Below are 19,385 nucleotides of genomic sequence, written 5' to 3' on the forward strand. Positions count from 1 at the left end.
TCTATGAGGTTTCTCATGTTAAGATTAAGTTATTGTAATAACAATTTGTTGTTTTGAAACATCATTATGTACTTAATGTTCATGTATCCTTTATATAACAGTCTGGTTTGTCAATACAACCAGCCATTGGGTCAAATGCTGTCTGGCGTGTTTCATACCTATTGTTAGGTCGTTCTTTATACATGCACACTGATTTTGACTATGGATTACTCCGTTTACCTGATTAAGATATAGGGCTTACGACAGTTGTGACCGGTCGACATGGAATGTTTACTCCTCCTAGGCACCTGATCCCACATCTGGTGTATCCAGGGGTCCGTGTTTGCCCAACTCTTAATTTTGAATTCCTTAATAAAGAAATTATGATATTCATCACTGTTCGTTATCACCTTTCCACTCTAGACATTCATAATTTATTTTTTAGGATGCACTTATCCCAACAATGCCTCAGGATGACTCAGAAGAACTTCGTTCAATCATCGATGCGGCTTCTCCCTTGGAGGGGACTCCTGTTGCATATCGTGAGAATCATTAATTAATTCACTTTTCAATAAACTCAATTTTGACAAATAATATCTTGTCGTATAGTTTTATTATACGCCAATTTTCATAACGCTGCCCGTGCCTCCGCCCGTCCTTACGTCAGTCCGTGTGTCCGTCCGATGTAATGTTTTTCGAGCATTTTTCCGCAAGGGATCAAAGTACAGCATTGAAATTTGGCCACAATTTCTCCCTCGAAAAGCTTAAGAGTTAGGTTGCATTTTAGCTGAATTGGTATACCGTGACCTACTAAAGGGCTAAAAATAGGTGAAACAGTTTTCCAGTTTTGTTTTCATTACGGATACAAATATATCCTTAAAATGTAGTCAAAACCTTCCTCTCACAGCAATACAGATTCAGTTTGCATTTCAGCTTAATTGGTGCACCAAGACCTACTTTAAGCTTAAAAGTAGGTCAACTAGTTCCCTGCACTTTTTCCTCATTAACGATATAGATTTTATCTGAAAGTTTGTTACCACTGTTCCACAGACGTATGATGTACCGTTTGCGATGCTCGTGTGTGTTTCCTTGTAGACATGTTTGAATTGTGACGAGCCTGTTAAATTATACATCGTTCGAGAAAAAACTTGAACGTATAAATTGCAGCAATCATCATTTAGTAACTATACAATTGACCAAATAAAAACCACTGTATCAGAGGATGAATAGTAAGGGGAACTAATTTTCTTTACAAGATTGATGACCTACTATTTCATCATTCACACGTACACTTCCAAAAATCAGTTTAGGCCTAGATCAAATTATCGCGCTTATCAACCCAACCAATTTAATTCCTACGTTAGAAAAAGTAGTCTGTTTTGTGGTTTAAAAAGATAATTGGTGACCGAAATTAATGAGAAATCACTTTTATCAAGTTCAAGAAGAAGCGTACACAAACTCAACCTGCACAGGAAAAAATCCGCAGATGTCTGGTACTCGTACTCTGATATACGAAAATGTGATTTTATTAATGGATGGGAGTCGAACATTTTCCCGTTGAATATGGGAAACAAACACAGCCTTAATCTAAGCACCATTTATCATGCATAAAATATTTTGATTTGATATACTTGCATTATTCACTCCCGAAGATGAGCATCCAATAGCATACATGACCTCAAAATTAATCAAAACAGAAAGAATTAAAAGTTTACTTAAATTATTATGTAATTGAATAATATTTGAAAATTTCAGGATGTCCAAATGGTCATATCTACTTCATTGGTGATGTAAGTAAACAATTAATTTTTGTTTAAAATGATCATCCTTCAGCTGTTGTGTCATGAAATTGACAATTTTCTGCGTCAAATTTTAAGTGTGGCCAACCAACAACACTTTCACGGTGTCCGGACTGTGGTCAGAAGGTTGGCGGAAGAGATTACAATCTGCAGCAGGAAAACAAGTTGGATCAGGGGTAAATCAGTTCTTGTATTTGTATTTTGTTTTCCTTAAAAAGTATGAGATTGTTCGTTATCTTCACCTCTTCATGGGTTCTTGTTTGAATTCGTGTATTTAAAATATTCAAAATCAACTCTGATTAGAATTCAAACATTATCATGAAATGATAATACAAGATCATTCTTATTATTTGAGTTCAAAAAGTGTGTTGTTATGTATACTTAAGTGTGCCCAGTCATTAAAAGATATTTGTTTAACACCACTCTAATTCTACACACGGGTACTCTAAAGTTTATATTAAAACATGCTGAAGTTCCTCATTAACAATATTTGCATCGTTTCTCGTGATCCAGGTCTATCAACAGTCTGCTCGAATTCGCATGGGCAAAATGTATGTTCCAATTTTAGTTCACCTGCTTTTCTATTCTTATAAAGTAGAATTTATTCAAAAGCTTCTAAAAGAAGAAACAAAATCTTGCTGTGACCTTCAACTCGACATTTAGATAAATCTGCGACGGGTCACAATAATTATTTTCATTCATGTCAATGTTGATTCAATATATCCCAGTAAACGGAAAATAAAATACAGAGTTTTCCATATCTGCTTCGTATTTATAAGTGTTATTGAACATAGATGTCAATGGCTACCTCACAACATATGACAAACAAGATATCTCAACTTTAGCTTTCCCATTATCAGCTTCCCATTCTTGTGTAGCAATACTCCAATGACTATTATCATTTACATGTGATGTTTATGTCTCTCAAACGATTCTATACATGAGAAAGTGTTCTGCGCATGATCAACGTATAAAACGAGGCAAGCTACTGACAAATAAGTTATTGTTACAGGTGTTTCAACAGTCTCGTTTAAAGTCAAGATTTTGCATATTCTATGGTCGTTATAATGATTTAATCTGCAAATAGAAGATATCACTGGGTCAAATCCTCAGACTTGTTTCATACCGATTGTAGGACCTTCTTTATATACTGTTTTTGACTACAGATTACCCCTTTTCGGTGATCAAGATAGAGGGCTTGCTGCGGATGTGACTTGTCTACAGGTGATGCTTACTCCTCCTTGACACCTGATACCACCTCTGGTGTGCCCAGGGTTCTGCAATCGCCCTTCATTGACTACGGAATACTACATTTACCTAATCAACATAAAGGGCTTGCGGCGGGTGTGACTTGTCAATAAGCACCTCCTAGGCACCTTTTCTACCTCTGATATGTCCAGGAATCCGCGTTTCCCAACTCTCCCATTTGTATTCCCTATAGGAGTGTATTGGTCATTATTCGTTATCTTCAATTGTTCATGCATATGTAGTGTGTATCAAACTCAATAAGAATAATTGATTAAAAAAGAATCACAAATTATATCATGAAAAATAAGATGGTGAAAAGGCGAAGATAACGAACAGTGATCAATCCCACAACTCCTATAAGGAATACAAAAGTTAGAATTAGACAAACACAGACTCCTGGTGATATCAGAGGTAGGAACAGGTGGCGAGAAGGAATGAGCACCATTATTGAAAAGTCATACCCGCCGCAAGCCCTTTATGTTCACTAGGTAAATGAAGTAATCCGTAGTCAATGAACAAGAATGGCCTAATAATTGGTATGAAACACATCATACAACATTTGACCTAAATCTACATCGTTATAACGACTATAGAATTAGCGAAATGCAGATTTGAACTGAGACTATTAAAACCCCTGGAACATGAATTTATTTATCAGCAGCCTGTTTCGATTGAAAAACTTACCGTACACTGTGTGTTACGTATAGTGTTTCCCCTATTAAAAATGGCATCCATGTTTTGTGAACTTGGAAAAGGCAAGGGACGAGACGGGAATTTGCACTATGATCAACTAGATTTTTTATACCTCCGTAATCGGGTGGCATATAGTTTTTGGTCTGCCTGATTGTCTGCTGAAAATTTAATCCTGTTCATTACTTTTGAACATGTAGCTAGGACTTTCATATTAACTTGTGTATTTGTTGTGGTAAGACCGTTCTTTGGGTACGAAAATGTTTTACTGTGTGAACTTAACCTTGGGGGTTTGACCTACTTTTGAATATGTTTAACCCTGGCCTTAATCAACTACATAATAGGGGTAACCGGTGCTTCACAAACACACCTTTGTCTTCGAAAGCTACAACTGTCCCATTCGACGTTGTAAAATATAACTATGCATTAAACGGATGCATTAACTGGGAACGATGAATAAATTTTCAGTATGTATGTTTAGTTTTACCATTTCATAGAAGTACGAATAAACATAAGGCTAGTGACCCTATAATCAGGAGTACTTTCAGGTTAGAAAAATAATATACCCTTCAAAATTATGTATACAAAAGTCATCCGTAGGATTTTCATCATATCTTTCCAGCTTAAGTGGCCTAATGTTGTGTAACGTGTGAAATATTTGCATAAATCAGACAATTATGACGATATGAGCAATTACCGTGATTGCAGATCATTTGATAACAAAGTTGAATTCTTGTCACCTTACAATCCTAAGGACAGGTCGTTTTAATGTTTTTAAATGATCCTTGCTCCCAATATTTGTAAATTTGACAAAAACAGAAATCCCTATCCACCAGTATACAAGTATCCGATTCGTTTATGATTACAAGCTCGCGTAGTAAACACATTCAATGTATAAAATATGAAGATCCTTTCATTAACTCTTGAAATCATGTGATAACTCGCGATCTTACTTGCATTGTAAGCTTGCCGCATCATATAAAGCAACAAGCGGAAACAACAATGGAGGACTTTATTCGAAAACATTTACCAACTGCATTTCTAATCCTTATTCTGAAAAAAGATTTCAAACAGAGGAAATCTGTCATTTATTTGTTTACCAACCGAAGAATACTTGTTAGTTCATATTGATTGAATTCTCTGTTTTAAAGCAATAAATCCAACAAATATAAAGTTCGCGGAAAAGGTCTTGCAAAATGTAAGTGATAACAGTTTCTTTTTTAATTTAAAGAGAGGACATGACAGCAAAAGGTCACATACTGGGTGACGCTAACAGTAGACAAAGGACTGCTACACCTGAACGAGATCTTTCGCCTTTAGAGTGTGCTGTGTTGAGATTTTTCACTCATATGTCAATGTATCTAGGAGGATGTAACTATCCAAAGGTGATTATAAGTATAAGCAAACCGTCAGCTGTAACTAAATATTAATATTACATATTCGTCTCATCTGTATTCTTAATACACACATAAGTTTGAATGTTGAAATGTTTTATTCGTTATGTAGGCAATACAAACACTAACTAAACCAAATGTGCCCGAGGACAATGTACGTGACTTTTTCTGGAGACATATGGAGATGGATGTTCTGGTTATACAGAAGGCGACCGGGAAAAGTGCCGAGGACGTCTACCTTTTGCTGCACTGCATTTGCAAAAATTTCATGACAGAAGATGGAGGTTTTACACGGGTTTTTTTCCATTATTTTCTCTGTTACATGCATTATAATATTTTTCAGACGATGTAGTATCGTGACTTTTTTTTCCAGTTCAAGGGAATCAGGAGGACATCTGTCTTTTAGCACGAAAAGACACTCGACGGAAATGGGAAGAATTATTTACAACAACGTTTCTGCGCTCCATATTCAAGGTCAACTTTATTTTCATTAAACTGCATTTTTCGATTGTTGCGAGTCAACTCAAAGTTGCGAAGTGTAATATTCTTTAATAAACCAAGTTTTCATATTGCTACTCTATTTTAGAAAATGGATAACGCCATTCAAGAAGTAAATGCCGAAATGGGAAAGGACGTTCGACTAGGTAAAGTGTCAAAATAATGTTTGCAATTGTTTGTATTGAAATTATGAAATTGCTGTTCTGTTAAGTAATCAAGATCATGTAATAGATAACGAATTTTATACAATACAATGTTGACTTCGACGAATATGTCACTTGATTGTTATCACTATCCATTACAGGTTAGGTTTAAGTGTTGTTTTCTTAATTCAATGTTAAATATTGCAGCGTCTGATCCTCTGGCGTGTCTCCTGATTGAGGAGGAAGATCCTACAGAAACCATCGACCTGAACAAACTTCATAATATGCCAATTGTTTGGCGATACAGATCCCAAATAACAATATCCCACCTCTCCCGTACATTCCTTGCACAGGCTCCAAAAGACGCCTTCATGATACTTCGTATCTTCCTGGATGAGGTAATACCGAGGCTAGATATCATTCTGTCATACAACCTCAGATACTGAACTTGTATTTAACACCCCCAGTAATCAATGTATATCAGATATCGGACAACATTGGATTAAGGCGAACCATGGAGTTTTGCTATTATGCAATCATAATTATACCCCTCGAACGAAGTTCTGGGGGGTATATAGAAATCACTCTGTCTGTCTGTCTGTCTTGTCTTCAGATTCGTGTCCGGGCCATAACTTCTTTGTTCTTTGACATAGGCATACCCTATTTGGCACAGATGGATCACCATGGGACGATGTATCCGGTACTTTCATGACTTCTATATGACCTTGACCCTTGACCTTAAGGTCAAAATTAAAGGGTTTTTTTAACAATGGATTTGTGTCCGGGCCATAACTTCTTTGTTCTTTGACATAGGCATACCATATTTGACACATGAGTGTATCACCATGAGACGATGTGTCATGTACCTTCATGACTTCCATATGACCTTGACATCAAGGTCAAAATTAAACGTCTTTACAATGGATTCGTGTCAGGGCCATGACTTCTTTGTTCTTTGACATAGGCATACCATATTTGACACATGAGTGTATCACCATTAGATGTTGTGTCAACTACCTCCATGACCTCTATATGACCTTGAACTTTAACCTCAAGGTCAAAATTGATTATAGGGTTTTGACATAGTCATACCATAAGACATGGGTGTATCACCATGAGACTATGTGTCATGTACATTCATGACCCCTTTATGACCTTGACCTTTGATCTCAAGGTCAAAATTATAGGCTTATGCCATGGATTTGTGTTCGGACTATATCTTCCATTTTTTCTACAAAGGCATACCATATTTTTACACTTAGGAAAGAGGTAATTTATACCTATTAACAACACCCTTTGGGAGATTGGGGTAAGCGGGGGGTATTCTTAGTGAGGCATTGCTCACAGTACATCTTGTTTTATATGCTAGTATATTGGAATTTACATATTTCTAGGAGCATCATTTGAAAGCAATTAGATTGATTCCGAATATCATAAAACTTCAAAAGATATTGGTACAACTTTACCAAGATCGACTAGAGAAAGCAGATGCAGCACACTTGTCCATCGAGAAAATGTTAGCCAAAGGTAGACTCCTTAATAACAATATTCTTAGTCTTCAGAATCCGTCAGAATTTCATTATTGATATTTTTTGTTCTTGTAAAGATACATAATCTTATATTCTGGAAGGTTTTCATGCAAATCAATCCTACATCTTTCACACAAATTCACAACACTAAGAACTTTATCGAAAATACACGATCAATCCAAGAAGAAAAAAATAACATTGATGAGAGTTTTAAAATTGAACATACATAAATTGAACGACGGGGGATGCCTACCAATCCTAGGCACCTGATCCTTTCTCTGGTGTGTCCAGGGATCCGTGTTTGTCTTATCCCACCTCTGGTGTGTCCAGGGGTCCGTGTTTGCCCAACTCTTTATTTGGTATTGCTTATAGGAGTTATGAGATTGATCACTGTTCGCTATCTTCACCTTTCATGCTTTCGTTATGTACACAGAAGGGAAGGAGCTTGGATTGGGTGAACTTGTGAAAGACTTTTTTGAAGCATGGCGCTGCGTCAGAGAACATTTAGCCACGTTCAGTAAGTTTATCAAAAATATTCGCATCATCAATACGAGATCACAAAATTCTAAACCTGTTTATAAACACATATTGAGTCTATTGTGACTTCGTAAATGAAATCCAGCAATAAGGTTTATAGAATGCGAATATATTGCTGAACTGAAAATGGGAAAACTAAAAATCCATGCAATATATTCATTGAAGACAATTTCAAATTCCAAATAGATAATTCATTCGAATCATGAAAGTTTTAAGGTCATCTACATAAACAGAAACCAACGCATACTTATATTCTGAATAATGATGAATTCATTTTCAACCTTTTTTCAGCTTTCCTGACCCCAAAAGGAAACCGCCAGTTGCCCATAGAATGTAGTCAGAAACTGATCACTGAAAAAGATCCCATTTCCTACTTACTACCAACATTCCAAGACAATGGTCTATGTTCATATGCACTCTTATACTTCTTGCTAAAAAAGCAGAACACATTCTTGATGGAATATTGCAGAAGAAAAAATTCTCAGTAAGTTCCGTAAATTATCTGTAATGCCTTAAATTTCTGTCTGTAATAGCATTAGAATAATGATTGTCATTATTATTAACTTTCTGTAATAGCATTAGAATAATGATTTTCATTATCATTAATTTTCTGTAATTACATTAGAATAATAATTGTCATTATCATTGATTATCTGTAATAACATTAGAATAATAATTGTCATTATCATTAATTATCTATAATTACATTAGAATAATGATTGTCATTATCATTAATTATCTATAATTACATTAGAATAATGATTGATTATCATTAATTATCTATAATTACATTAGAATAATGATTGATTATCATTAATTATATGTAAATACATTAGAATAATGATTGTCATTATCATTAATTATACTGTTGCAGGTATAAAGATCTACCGAGGATCCATTTGAAGGACCTGACGACTGCACATCTCATTTGCTTTAACCCTACAAAAGACATTTTACCAATAGTTATGGCCAATTGTCAATACACGTTTGAAGTAGAAAAAGGGACGAGAGTGCAGTACAATTTTGCTGACCTGGAAAGACAACTAACGGATAGAATTCTGTTTTCGAAATCTGTTGTAGACATGCCTCTCACAGAGGTAATTTGATTTCTCTATCTGTCTCAGTCTCTCATACAAATAGACAATTAATTTTTATTATTAATTATACTTATTGTGCATCACGGGATATCAAAGGGGCGTTTTGTGTCAACTATGTAGAACATACTTCCTCTTTACCGTACAAATTTGTACAGTCCTTTGTTTTCTCCATTCGACAGTTCCCAATCATGACATACGCCTCAGAAAGAACGAATGCGGGGGTGTTTAGAGACCTTAGGAAAAATGTCAAACAGGTATATCCACGAATGTTATCATGCCTTGTAGCTTTCATTTAGAAATAAAGGATGCAAATATTAATAATACATACACAAGATCTCAATCCCAACACTACATGCTATTATTTTATTTTCAAAACTGTCAGTCAAAGCTCGCGCAAATGAAATATCTACTATGTTGTGCGTGTCTGTAAACAATTATTGTGTGTAATATGTAACATATATTTACATGTATTAGCGAATAAACCTTTCACAATAGGAACCTCTCGCACCAGTGGTTGTCCATGAGATTTGTCATGAATTCAGATCGTATCCTGACATTTGTGATTCGCTGAAAAAACTTGACATTGCCATCAGCTTTTTAAGATCTGTCGGAGGAGACATTGAAATGAACCTGGAAAGCTTCATGTCGGCTACTCTTCAAATTGAAAGTCCATTTCCATCACAAAAGGTTCTCAATTACAGGTTTTTTTTTCTTTCCCTTCTTATGCCCCCGTAATCAGATATTTGGCAGTAATTTTATTAGTGTGTCCGTCTGTCTCTCTGTCGGTTAATCCGCAAAATATTTAACCTTGACCTTAACTTCTAAAAGGATGGTGTTAAGGCCTTAATATTCATTTGTATTCCTATTGACAAGCAAATCGTTTTTACCTTGTGACCTTGAAGGTTGACCTACTTCTTTAACAAAAATTAACATCGGTTCTAACATTTGAACGATTATATTATTATGTTCAGATTTCTGCATTTTTTCTAAAAGTTTAGAATGATGTTTTTGTGTTTATAATTATGAATATATTATTAAAGATAGTAAATATATTTATTCTGGACAGGTGAAGATGGCGTGTCAATGTAAGCATGCTCAAGCCCTTTGGATCGCTCTTGCTTTGACTAAAACTAAGAATCAGTCGTCTTTTGAGGAGGTATGGGCACACACGTCATGTTTTGATGATTAAGTTTATATGCTGGCATCTTCTTTCTCATCTATTTTCATCGAGTTTCTTTTTTTTTTTTTTTTGGTTTTTTTTTTTATTTTAAATTTTGTTGTTGTTGTTGTTGTTGTTGTTGTTTTTTGGGGTTTTTTTTTTTTTTGAAATCTGTAATGCTATTATATGATAGCAAAGTCCGATTGTTTACTGAATGAATTGGATTGTGACAAAGTAAACTTTACATGTATCATTATAAAATATTTACGGTTTCCTCAAAATCAAAATTCATTCCATGGTACATGATTTAACAGAATAATTCATAAGTTTGACATAGTCTTTAAACGAGTAAAATATTTAAATGTTCATTGTGTGTGTAATTTTTATACGCCCGTCTTTAGACGGGACGTATTTATGGTACAGCGATGTCTGTACGTCCGTCCGTCCGTTCGGGGTTTTCTCTTTATGATTTCATTTCCCTTTCACATATCATGCTGAAACTTGCTGTGTAGCTTCTTTGTGGGTCACTCTAGATCATACTGCAATTTTGATCCATTTCAATCTTTTTTCCTGGAGTTTTGCCACTTTATCTGGAAATAATCATTATATGGAGGGTACATAATTTTTCCGTCCTACTCCTCCCACAATTTTCAAGTGAAAGCCTTCTTGTTATGCCCCCTTCAAAGAAGAGGGGCATATTGGTTTGCACCTGTCGGTCGGTCGGTTGGTAGACTGCATGTTGTCCGCTCAATATCTTGAGAGCCATTCACTTGATGATAATGATATTTCATATATGGGTTGGTTATGAGTAGTGGTTTTCAGGTCAAAAGGTCAAAGGTCAATCTACTCTGGACATAGGAATACAATGTCCTCTCAATATCTTGAGAATCCTTTGCTTGAAAAACATCAAACTTGGCACACTGGTACATCCTAAGAAGTAGATGACCCCTATTGATTTTGAGGTCATGTGGTCAAAGGTCAAGGTTCAAACTGGGCATAGGAATATACTGATTATTCAATGTCTAGAGAACCCTTTGCTTGACAGACATCAAACTTGATACACCAATACATCTTCAGATGAAGATGACCCCTATTGATTTTGAGGTCACATAGTCAAAGGTCAAGGGTCAAACTGGACATAGGAATATACTGTCCGTTTAATATCTTGAAAACCCTTTGCTTGACAGACATCAAACTTGGTACACTGGTACAACTTCAGAAGAAGATGACCCCTATTGATTTTAAGGTCATAAGGTCAAAGGACAAGGGTCAAACTGGACATAGTAATATACTGTCCGTTCAATATCTTGAGAACCCTTTGCTTGACAGTCATCAAACTTGGTGCACTGGTACATCTTCAGGAGAAGATGATCCCTATTGATTTTGAGGTCACATGATTAAAAGTCAAGGGTCAACCTGGACATTGGAATATACTGTCCGCTCAATATCTTGAGAACCCTTTGCTTGACAGACATCAAACTTAGTACAGTGGTGTATATTCAGGAAGAGATTACTCCTATTGATTTTGAGGTCACATGGTCAAAGGTAAAACTGGACATAGTAATATACTGTCCACTCAAAATCTTGATAACCCATTTGCTTGATAGACATCAAACTTAGTACACTGGTACATCTTCAGGAGAAGATGACCCATATTGATTTTGAGGTCAAAAGTCAATTGTTGAACTGGACATAGTAATATATTGTCTCCTATATTTTAAGAATTATTTACTTGATTGACACCAAACTTGGTACACTGGTACAGCATAAGGAGATGACCCCTATTGATTTTTAGGTCACATGGTCAATTCACTCTTAACATAGGAAGATATCGTTTGCTCAATATTTTGAATTGATGTTACTACTATCAATTGAATGATGTGTGTGTATAACCCTTTTCAATTTTGCACCAGGGGGGGGGGGGGGGTGGGGGGGGCATATGTGTTTTACAAACATCTCTTGTTTTGTGGAGTGTTTGTATGGGTATTGAAGATGTGCATGTGGGATGATTTCGATTTTCTATAATTTTTGAGAAAATAGCAGGTTGTTGAACTTAGTCTATTTGGAAATTAATATTTTATGGAGGGTACATAATTTGTCCGCCCAACTCCTCCCACAGTTTTCAAGTGATGACCATCGTATTTTGTGGAGTGTTTGTATGGGTATTGAAGATGTGCATCTGGGGGAGGCTTTTGATTTTCTTCCATTTTTGAAAATATTACTGGTTGTTAAACTTGGTCCATTTTGAGGAAATCTAGATTTTTAAGCTAAGAACCTTTGTTCATATGAAAGTTTGTCACAGCCTCATGATGGCTGATAATACCTGAAGCAAAGTTATACAAATTATAGCACAAGACAAACACCCTATGTAAGCATTTCACGGGCGTACTATGTACCGTTTGCGGTACTCTTGTTTGTAAAGGAATACTCGCAATTGAAAAAAAATTATTTTAGGTCGCGGGGTATAATAGATAGAAATCATGCGTGGTTTTCTGTCACGTGACTTAGGTGGCAGGTTTTCTGTCACGTGACTTAGGTGGCAGGGTATAATAGATAGAAATCATGTGGTTTTCTGTCACGTGACTTAGGTGACAGGGTATAATAAATAGAAATCATGTGGTTTTCTGTCACGTGACTTAGGTGACAGGGTATAATAGATGGAAATCATGTGAGGTTTTCTGTCACGTGACTGCACATTTAATGATATTTTCGTTTTTTGTGTGATGGAAATTCGTGTTTGGTTATGTCGTGTCTTGAGATCCGGATGATATATGAAAACCCGGGCTGACACTTTTACATACATCTCTCTCGACTTTATCCAGATCTACGTGTAATTCCCTGTTTACAATCGAATTTTGCATGTTTACGCATTGTCCTTACTATTTATTTAGATAATTTGATTAGATTTAATCGATTTTGAGTTAATTAGAATTTTCAATCAAAATTCTCTTTTACGCAGAAACTGTTTCATGGTAACTTATCGTGAGAAAGTATTAGGAAAATCTTATTTTCAAGTTTATCGGAGAAGAAAGAATTAATACAGTGTTAACCCCTTTCGTTTGATACAAGTGTGTCACTCTAAAAAACATTGTAGTTCAAGGTAATTACTGATTAAGTATTATTCTAGCTGTTTAGTCAGTAAATTATAGAGTAAAGTTCGAAAATCCCCCTATGTACATAACCTAGTTCCTTTCTTAGAAATGTAACAGAACCATATTACAAAAGTTTGTTTTTTAAATTGTAGGACGCATTTGAAGGTGTTCCTTCTGAGTTTAGGAAGGAGATGGATGGCACAGAAAGAAGGGATGTACAAATTATGTTCAAGAGCAAGGAGATTCCATTAGAGAAAATGAAAATCCTCATTGAAATGATGTTTGAGTGCATTCTGTTACAGATAACCGTCCCAGCTGATGAGGATTTCGATATGGCAACACTAAGGTAAACTGTATTATCTATGAAACAAGGAAACTGTATAGGGTTTAATAAATGCTAATCCATTTGTGCATTCGTGATTTACACCCCCTCCTCTCCTTTGAGGATTCCTATTTACTCACGGGTAATACCATTTTTTATCAAAATTGGCCAACAACAAAAATGTCAAAAAGGAGAATTGCCCTGACGCTATCTTGAGTGTGCACTATTTTCATAACCAATATTTGCAGAATGTCAGTTAAAATTCAAAACTAAATCTCGTACAATCAGGAAATGGAAACATAACGTGTTCATTATTATACACCCCCCCCCCCGAACGAAGTTCAGATGGGTATATAGGAATCACTCTGTCTGTCCGTCCGTCCGTCTGTCTGTCTGCAGATTCGTGTCCGGGCCATAACTTCTTTGTTCTTTGACTTAGGCATACCATATTTGGCACACAGGTGGATCACCATGAGACGAAGTGTCGAGTAACTTCATGACCTCTATATGACCTTGACCCTTGACATCAAGGTCAAAATTAGAGGTTTTTTACAATGGATTCGTGTCCGGGCCATAACTTCTTTGTTATTTGACATAGGCATACCATATTTGACACATGAGTGTATCACCATGAGACGATGTGTCATGTATATTCATGACCTCCATATGACCTTGACCTCAAGGTCAAAATTAAAGGTTTTACAATGGATTCGTGTCAGGACCATGACTTCTTTGTTCTTTGACATAGGCATACCATATTTGACACATGAGTGTATCACCATGAGACGATATGTCAGGTACCTTTATGACCTCTATATGACCTTGAACTTTAACCTCAAGGTCAAAATTGATTATAGGGTTTTGACATAGTCATACCATAAGACATGGGTGTATCACCATGAGACTATGTGTCATGTACATTCCTGACCTCTTTATAACCTTGACCTATGATATCAAGGTCAAAATTATAGGTTGATGCCATGAATTTGTGTTCGGACTATATCTTCCATTTTCTTCTACAAAGACATACCATATTTTGATACTCAGGAAAGAGGTAATTTATACTTATTAACGACACCCTTTGGGAAATAGGGGTAAGCGGGGGGTATTCTTAGTGAGCATTGCTCACAGTACCTCTTGCTTATTTTTATATCACTCTCTTTCATTGAATATTTTAGTTTGAGAGACACTTTGATGGAGTACAGTCAGACTCCTTGCTACGATATCATACCACCAAAGGTACACGAACCACCGGATGTAACGGATTTAATCCAGAAAATACCGGTTTCAGTTTTGAATACCAAAGCAACAGATGTGTGGTTGTGTATTTATACCATGTACACAGAAAAAGCCAGACCAAGACGTTAAATTCTGCGGTACTACGAACAAACACTTTTCTTCTGCGAAGCAGATGTTTTATGTAATTTTTGTTTGTGAAGTGTAGTCTTATTTTGAACATGTCGTGGTGGGACATAAGTAAAGAGTATTCAGTGTGTGTAGTAGCATGTAGATTATAATAATATATGTATTACCTGTTTTATTGTTTTGGTTGTCACTTTTAGATTTTTCATCTTTCAGTACTTCTGTTTTGTTTACTTTGTTGTTTGTATTGACTTTGTTATTATATTCTACCTACGTTACACAAAGATGAAATATCTAGCCTTTGTAATATCTCATAATGTGCTGTGATTTATTTGCAACTTGTTATAAGATGCCATAGTAATGAATAATTATTGGCATTTACGACTAACCTGAAAGAAATCATTTCACATATTGTATGTGAGATATGACCTTTGTATAGTGGATACTAGAAATGTGTATATTCCATATTTATTATAACCCAAGTTCGACAAGTCCTTTCCATCCATGAAATTGATACTTTTTTCGATTCTCTGATATTCGAAATTCAGTATGTGAGAAAAATTAAATCAACTATCAATTCAGAATATGACGTTACAAAGGTTGATGACCTTTTACCATCGATCTTTTCTTGAAAATTCTCCAGATTTTGACATGCAAGTAAAAATTATGGGCCACATGTGTCAACGAGAAATGTTTTCATATATGTACAATATTAAAGTTTATATATATATATATATATATATATATATATATATATATATATATATATAAGAAGAATATACATGCACAACAGATATGGTCTGGATATCAACGTCTTTTTGACGTCGCACATAGAAAATTCACGATACAATTTTGTGTTTTTATTTAATAACAAATGAATTACTATCCAAAATAAGGACTCTGTTTGCCAATCAAAATCAATATTCGTGTGTTTGATTAAAATATAAAGCATTTTGTGATAGGTTCCCGATGCAAGCCAATATATTTTCAATTTTATCAAAATGACGGAATCGTGTCGTTTTAAATTTTCGTATGGCTATTCGTCACGCAGTTTATCTTCTAGAAAACAGAATACATGTCTGGACCAAGTTTATATTTATACCATACCTTCATTTGTTCGGTACACATAATTTTGTATGTCCAAAGCTGCTACCTCTGCTTTCTAAAATGAAAAAAAAAACTTCACAGGAATTAGCATACTGAATTTGAGTAAAATTGAGACTTTCTCCCGTTTTTGACATTATGTTTTCAAAGACAATTTATGAAAAACTGTGTTTGACATGATCTCTTTTATGAAATCAAATATTTTGTATTTCTTGAAAATTTTGAAGATTGACTTGTAAGTAGAAATCATGTGCCGCATGTATCAACGAGAACTGTTACCATATTATTACTGGCTTTAACATTTTTATTTTGCAGGCTTAAAAGGCTATCATCATACATCATGCAACACTTCTGTTAATTAATTAGTTTTAAATCACGGTCATAATTTGAGTGAAATTAACACATCATTCATAACCCACACAAGTCGGACAATTTCAATGTACTGCTTACATACCCACAACACACGCTATAGATTATATATATATACACAACACACGCTATAGATTATATATATATACACAACACACGCTATAGATTTTATATATATATATATATATATACATGAGCTGATCATGACTCCTGTGCTTTACCCTAATATCTAATATACGCTATTGTTACTTGTTGCGGGAACAAAAAAAAACAAAAAAAACGAGGTACGAGTGTACTGATATTTTAAAAGTCAAATCGGCTTGCTATGCATTTCACATATTACTTTATAATTGTATTGATAATGATTATAGAACTTTACAATGTATTTATCATATATTACTTTATAATTGTATTGATAATGATTATAGAACTTTACAATGTATTTATCATATATTACTTTATAATTGTATTGATAATGATTATAGAACTTTACAATGTATTTATCATACAATGCACCTGGAAAGTATGCTAATATGTGGCGTTTGCTTTTAACTTCCTTTGCTTAGCTGTTCGAGTATTTATTTGAAGATATGGTTTTTCATATGAAAACAATGAAAGGTTTGGGTTTTTTACCGGATGCGGTATACATTTTTTTTTTTAAGTTATGGTATAATCTAAATATAGTCTTGATATTGTGTGTGCAGTTTATATATTGTTCTGTTTATTTTTAGAGCTCTCTTTGTACTTGGGATATTGTCAGCCATTCACAAGCCTTGGATATGAAATAATAATGTAACTAACAGAAACACATGAATCAGATTATGTAAATTCATAAGAGTGATCAGGGAGAGAGTTCGTTCTCCAGGTTAAACAGTCTTCTTTTTTCCGTTTTGGTAACCTAATCCTTTCCACGACTGTTTGCTTTTATTTTGTAATATCTGTGTCAATATATTTTTCAATGCTTTACTTTGTATTGCTATAAAATAAAACATTGGTTGCTGGATTCATTGATTGATTGATTTAATGATTGATTGACAAACAATATACATCACCTCCTAAATTTTATTCTTCACCGTAAAAGTGTGAACCCACCATCATAGAGATAAAGATGTATATATATATTTATACGCCTCGGGTGACAATGGTTTTCTTGGGGTAAAAATGTTCAATGTTACCCTCAACTACATGCAATATTTTCATAATATAATCCGTTGTCAAGCACTGTTATCCGTTGATATATATAATCACCCTGGAGCGCGTGCTTTCTATTTTCAAAGGGAAATGTAATGTTTTTTCAACTGTTTTTCGGCCACTCAGATTCGAGTATTGTTATGGATCAGAACAAACCCTTGGTAGCGCAGCAGAAATTACTAACAAAGGGAATTAAACAATTAATAAGACTTATTTACAATTAATGATTGAAAGAAATATTGTAACAATAGTAAAATATTAACTTACGATAGGTAAAAAATATCAAAATTCGTTGACGAGCTGAATCTACACTTTAATGTTAATTCCAAAATCCTAGTTCCCTGTTATTAAACAATCCAAATGCATTAAGTGCTTAATTGTCTAACCAGAGCTTTTTTATCATAAGAATTAAATCCAGTGTATTTATAATAAGAATGTATTTTCTAGTACATTTTTGAAAGACACAAGAAACGGCCATCTTTCTATGTAAAAATTGTTACACTCTAAGAGCCGAACAACTCGACAAAACTGCTAAGTAATCAAATGTGGATCATGTGTACGTACTTCGTCGTTGATGGATATTTTTCTATTTACTGCCTATAGCTATACCATGGAATTTTTCTGAAATTTGGAACACTTCTAGTATACCGGTCCCTAAAATATGGCGCTAAAATAAGTGCTGCCGAAGGTGGTTTAGTACATGTATATACCGGTATATATTATACGATTGCGTGAGCGATCGGTAAAATCGATAAAACGGCAAACGGTCGCAAAATTAAGCCTAAATTTGAATTCCTTGTGAAAAATCAAGTTTGAAATACTGGGGCTTTTTTATTCGAAATAAAAACAAAACGCAAACAAAACGTACAGTGTATGTTCCGAAATAGATAGAATCCTTTGTGACGTGTGCGTTATTTTACGTAATTCTACTGAAAATGCACGTCACTGATGTTGATGTAAACAAACATATAAACTTAGGCTACTTGGGGTTGAGGAAATCTACTTTACGTTAGATATCATAATAAGTATGGCATTTAAAAATCAACTTAAAAAACGTTTTAGCCCTCGGACACTTTGAAATGGGGGCTGCCCCAAACATTCTTGCTTTAACATATCAGCACATAGAATTTGGAAACGTTCACCATTTCGGGAAACCCAGGAGTGACAGGAAGAGGCCAATCGTTGCCAAATCCCTTTACAACAGGAAACGTGACATGGCTAAAAATGGGGGCTACATGCTGCGTAACGCCCCCTATGGTATCCAGGATCAGTTACCCCCCCAGACATAAACCAAAGAAGAAAGCAGTTTCTACCTGTTACGCACCGGTAGCGAGACGAAGGAAACAGTGTTAAACTTGTGAGAGATAAACTCATTGTAAACAGCAAGCTGTATGCGCCTGGTGACGAAGAAGAGGACATTGATATGTTCAGGACCGAACGCGGGAGGAAACACAGAGGAACACGTAGAGAGTGTTCGAACTGAACTCTCGCTGATCGCGTGGAATATTTCTCCATCAATACCAGGAAAACTACAAAATGTTGAGTTCGTACCAATGATATCTAAGTATGACCTAATCTGTTTATGTGAATGCTGGATTAAACTAGATGATCACATTTACAAATATTTAGAAGGTTATATGATCAATACATTTGATAGTGTAGTATGCACAGTATCAACGTTGAATGTAAAACTCCCATTTTTGAATTTTGTTATATTCCACCAGAAAACACTTACCTTTTACGAATGAATTGATGTGAACAGTTAGAAGAGTTTTACAAAAAGGTAAAAAAAAAAAAAAATAATAATAATAATTGGGTGTCGTATATATTTTTGGTGATTTTAATGCCAGAACAGCTGAATATGATGACAAC

At 34.9% G+C, this 19,385-nt stretch overlaps 1 protein-coding gene across 1 annotated transcript in view; it reads left to right on the forward strand.

Moving 5' to 3' along the window:
* Nucleotides 1-17,325, forward strand: part of LOC125677586 (E3 ubiquitin-protein ligase rnf213-alpha-like) — a 148,342-nt gene extending 131,017 nt beyond the window's left edge. Inside the window, exons 77-93 of the mRNA XM_056158152.1 lie at nucleotides 425-521; nucleotides 1,735-1,769; nucleotides 1,857-1,954; nucleotides 4,948-5,101; nucleotides 5,223-5,394; nucleotides 5,484-5,584; nucleotides 5,697-5,754; nucleotides 5,959-6,149; nucleotides 7,146-7,278; nucleotides 7,714-7,797; nucleotides 8,109-8,301; nucleotides 8,692-8,914; nucleotides 9,094-9,168; nucleotides 9,410-9,601; nucleotides 9,981-10,070; nucleotides 13,318-13,511; nucleotides 14,666-17,325. Of these exons, the coding sequence (XP_056014127.1) occupies nucleotides 425-521; nucleotides 1,735-1,769; nucleotides 1,857-1,954; nucleotides 4,948-5,101; nucleotides 5,223-5,394; nucleotides 5,484-5,584; nucleotides 5,697-5,754; nucleotides 5,959-6,149; nucleotides 7,146-7,278; nucleotides 7,714-7,797; nucleotides 8,109-8,301; nucleotides 8,692-8,914; nucleotides 9,094-9,168; nucleotides 9,410-9,601; nucleotides 9,981-10,070; nucleotides 13,318-13,511; nucleotides 14,666-14,855 (2,280 nt within the window). The 3' untranslated portion in view covers nucleotides 14,856-17,325. The remainder of the gene's footprint in view (nucleotides 1-424; nucleotides 522-1,734; nucleotides 1,770-1,856; nucleotides 1,955-4,947; nucleotides 5,102-5,222; nucleotides 5,395-5,483; nucleotides 5,585-5,696; nucleotides 5,755-5,958; nucleotides 6,150-7,145; nucleotides 7,279-7,713; nucleotides 7,798-8,108; nucleotides 8,302-8,691; nucleotides 8,915-9,093; nucleotides 9,169-9,409; nucleotides 9,602-9,980; nucleotides 10,071-13,317; nucleotides 13,512-14,665) is intronic.
* Nucleotides 17,326-19,385: the final 2,060 nt, after the last annotated feature.

This window comes from Ostrea edulis, chromosome 3 (genome assembly GCF_947568905.1).
Source record: "Ostrea edulis chromosome 3, xbOstEdul1.1, whole genome shotgun sequence".
In the NCBI taxonomy this organism is placed as follows: domain Eukaryota; kingdom Metazoa; phylum Mollusca; class Bivalvia; order Ostreida; family Ostreidae; genus Ostrea; species Ostrea edulis.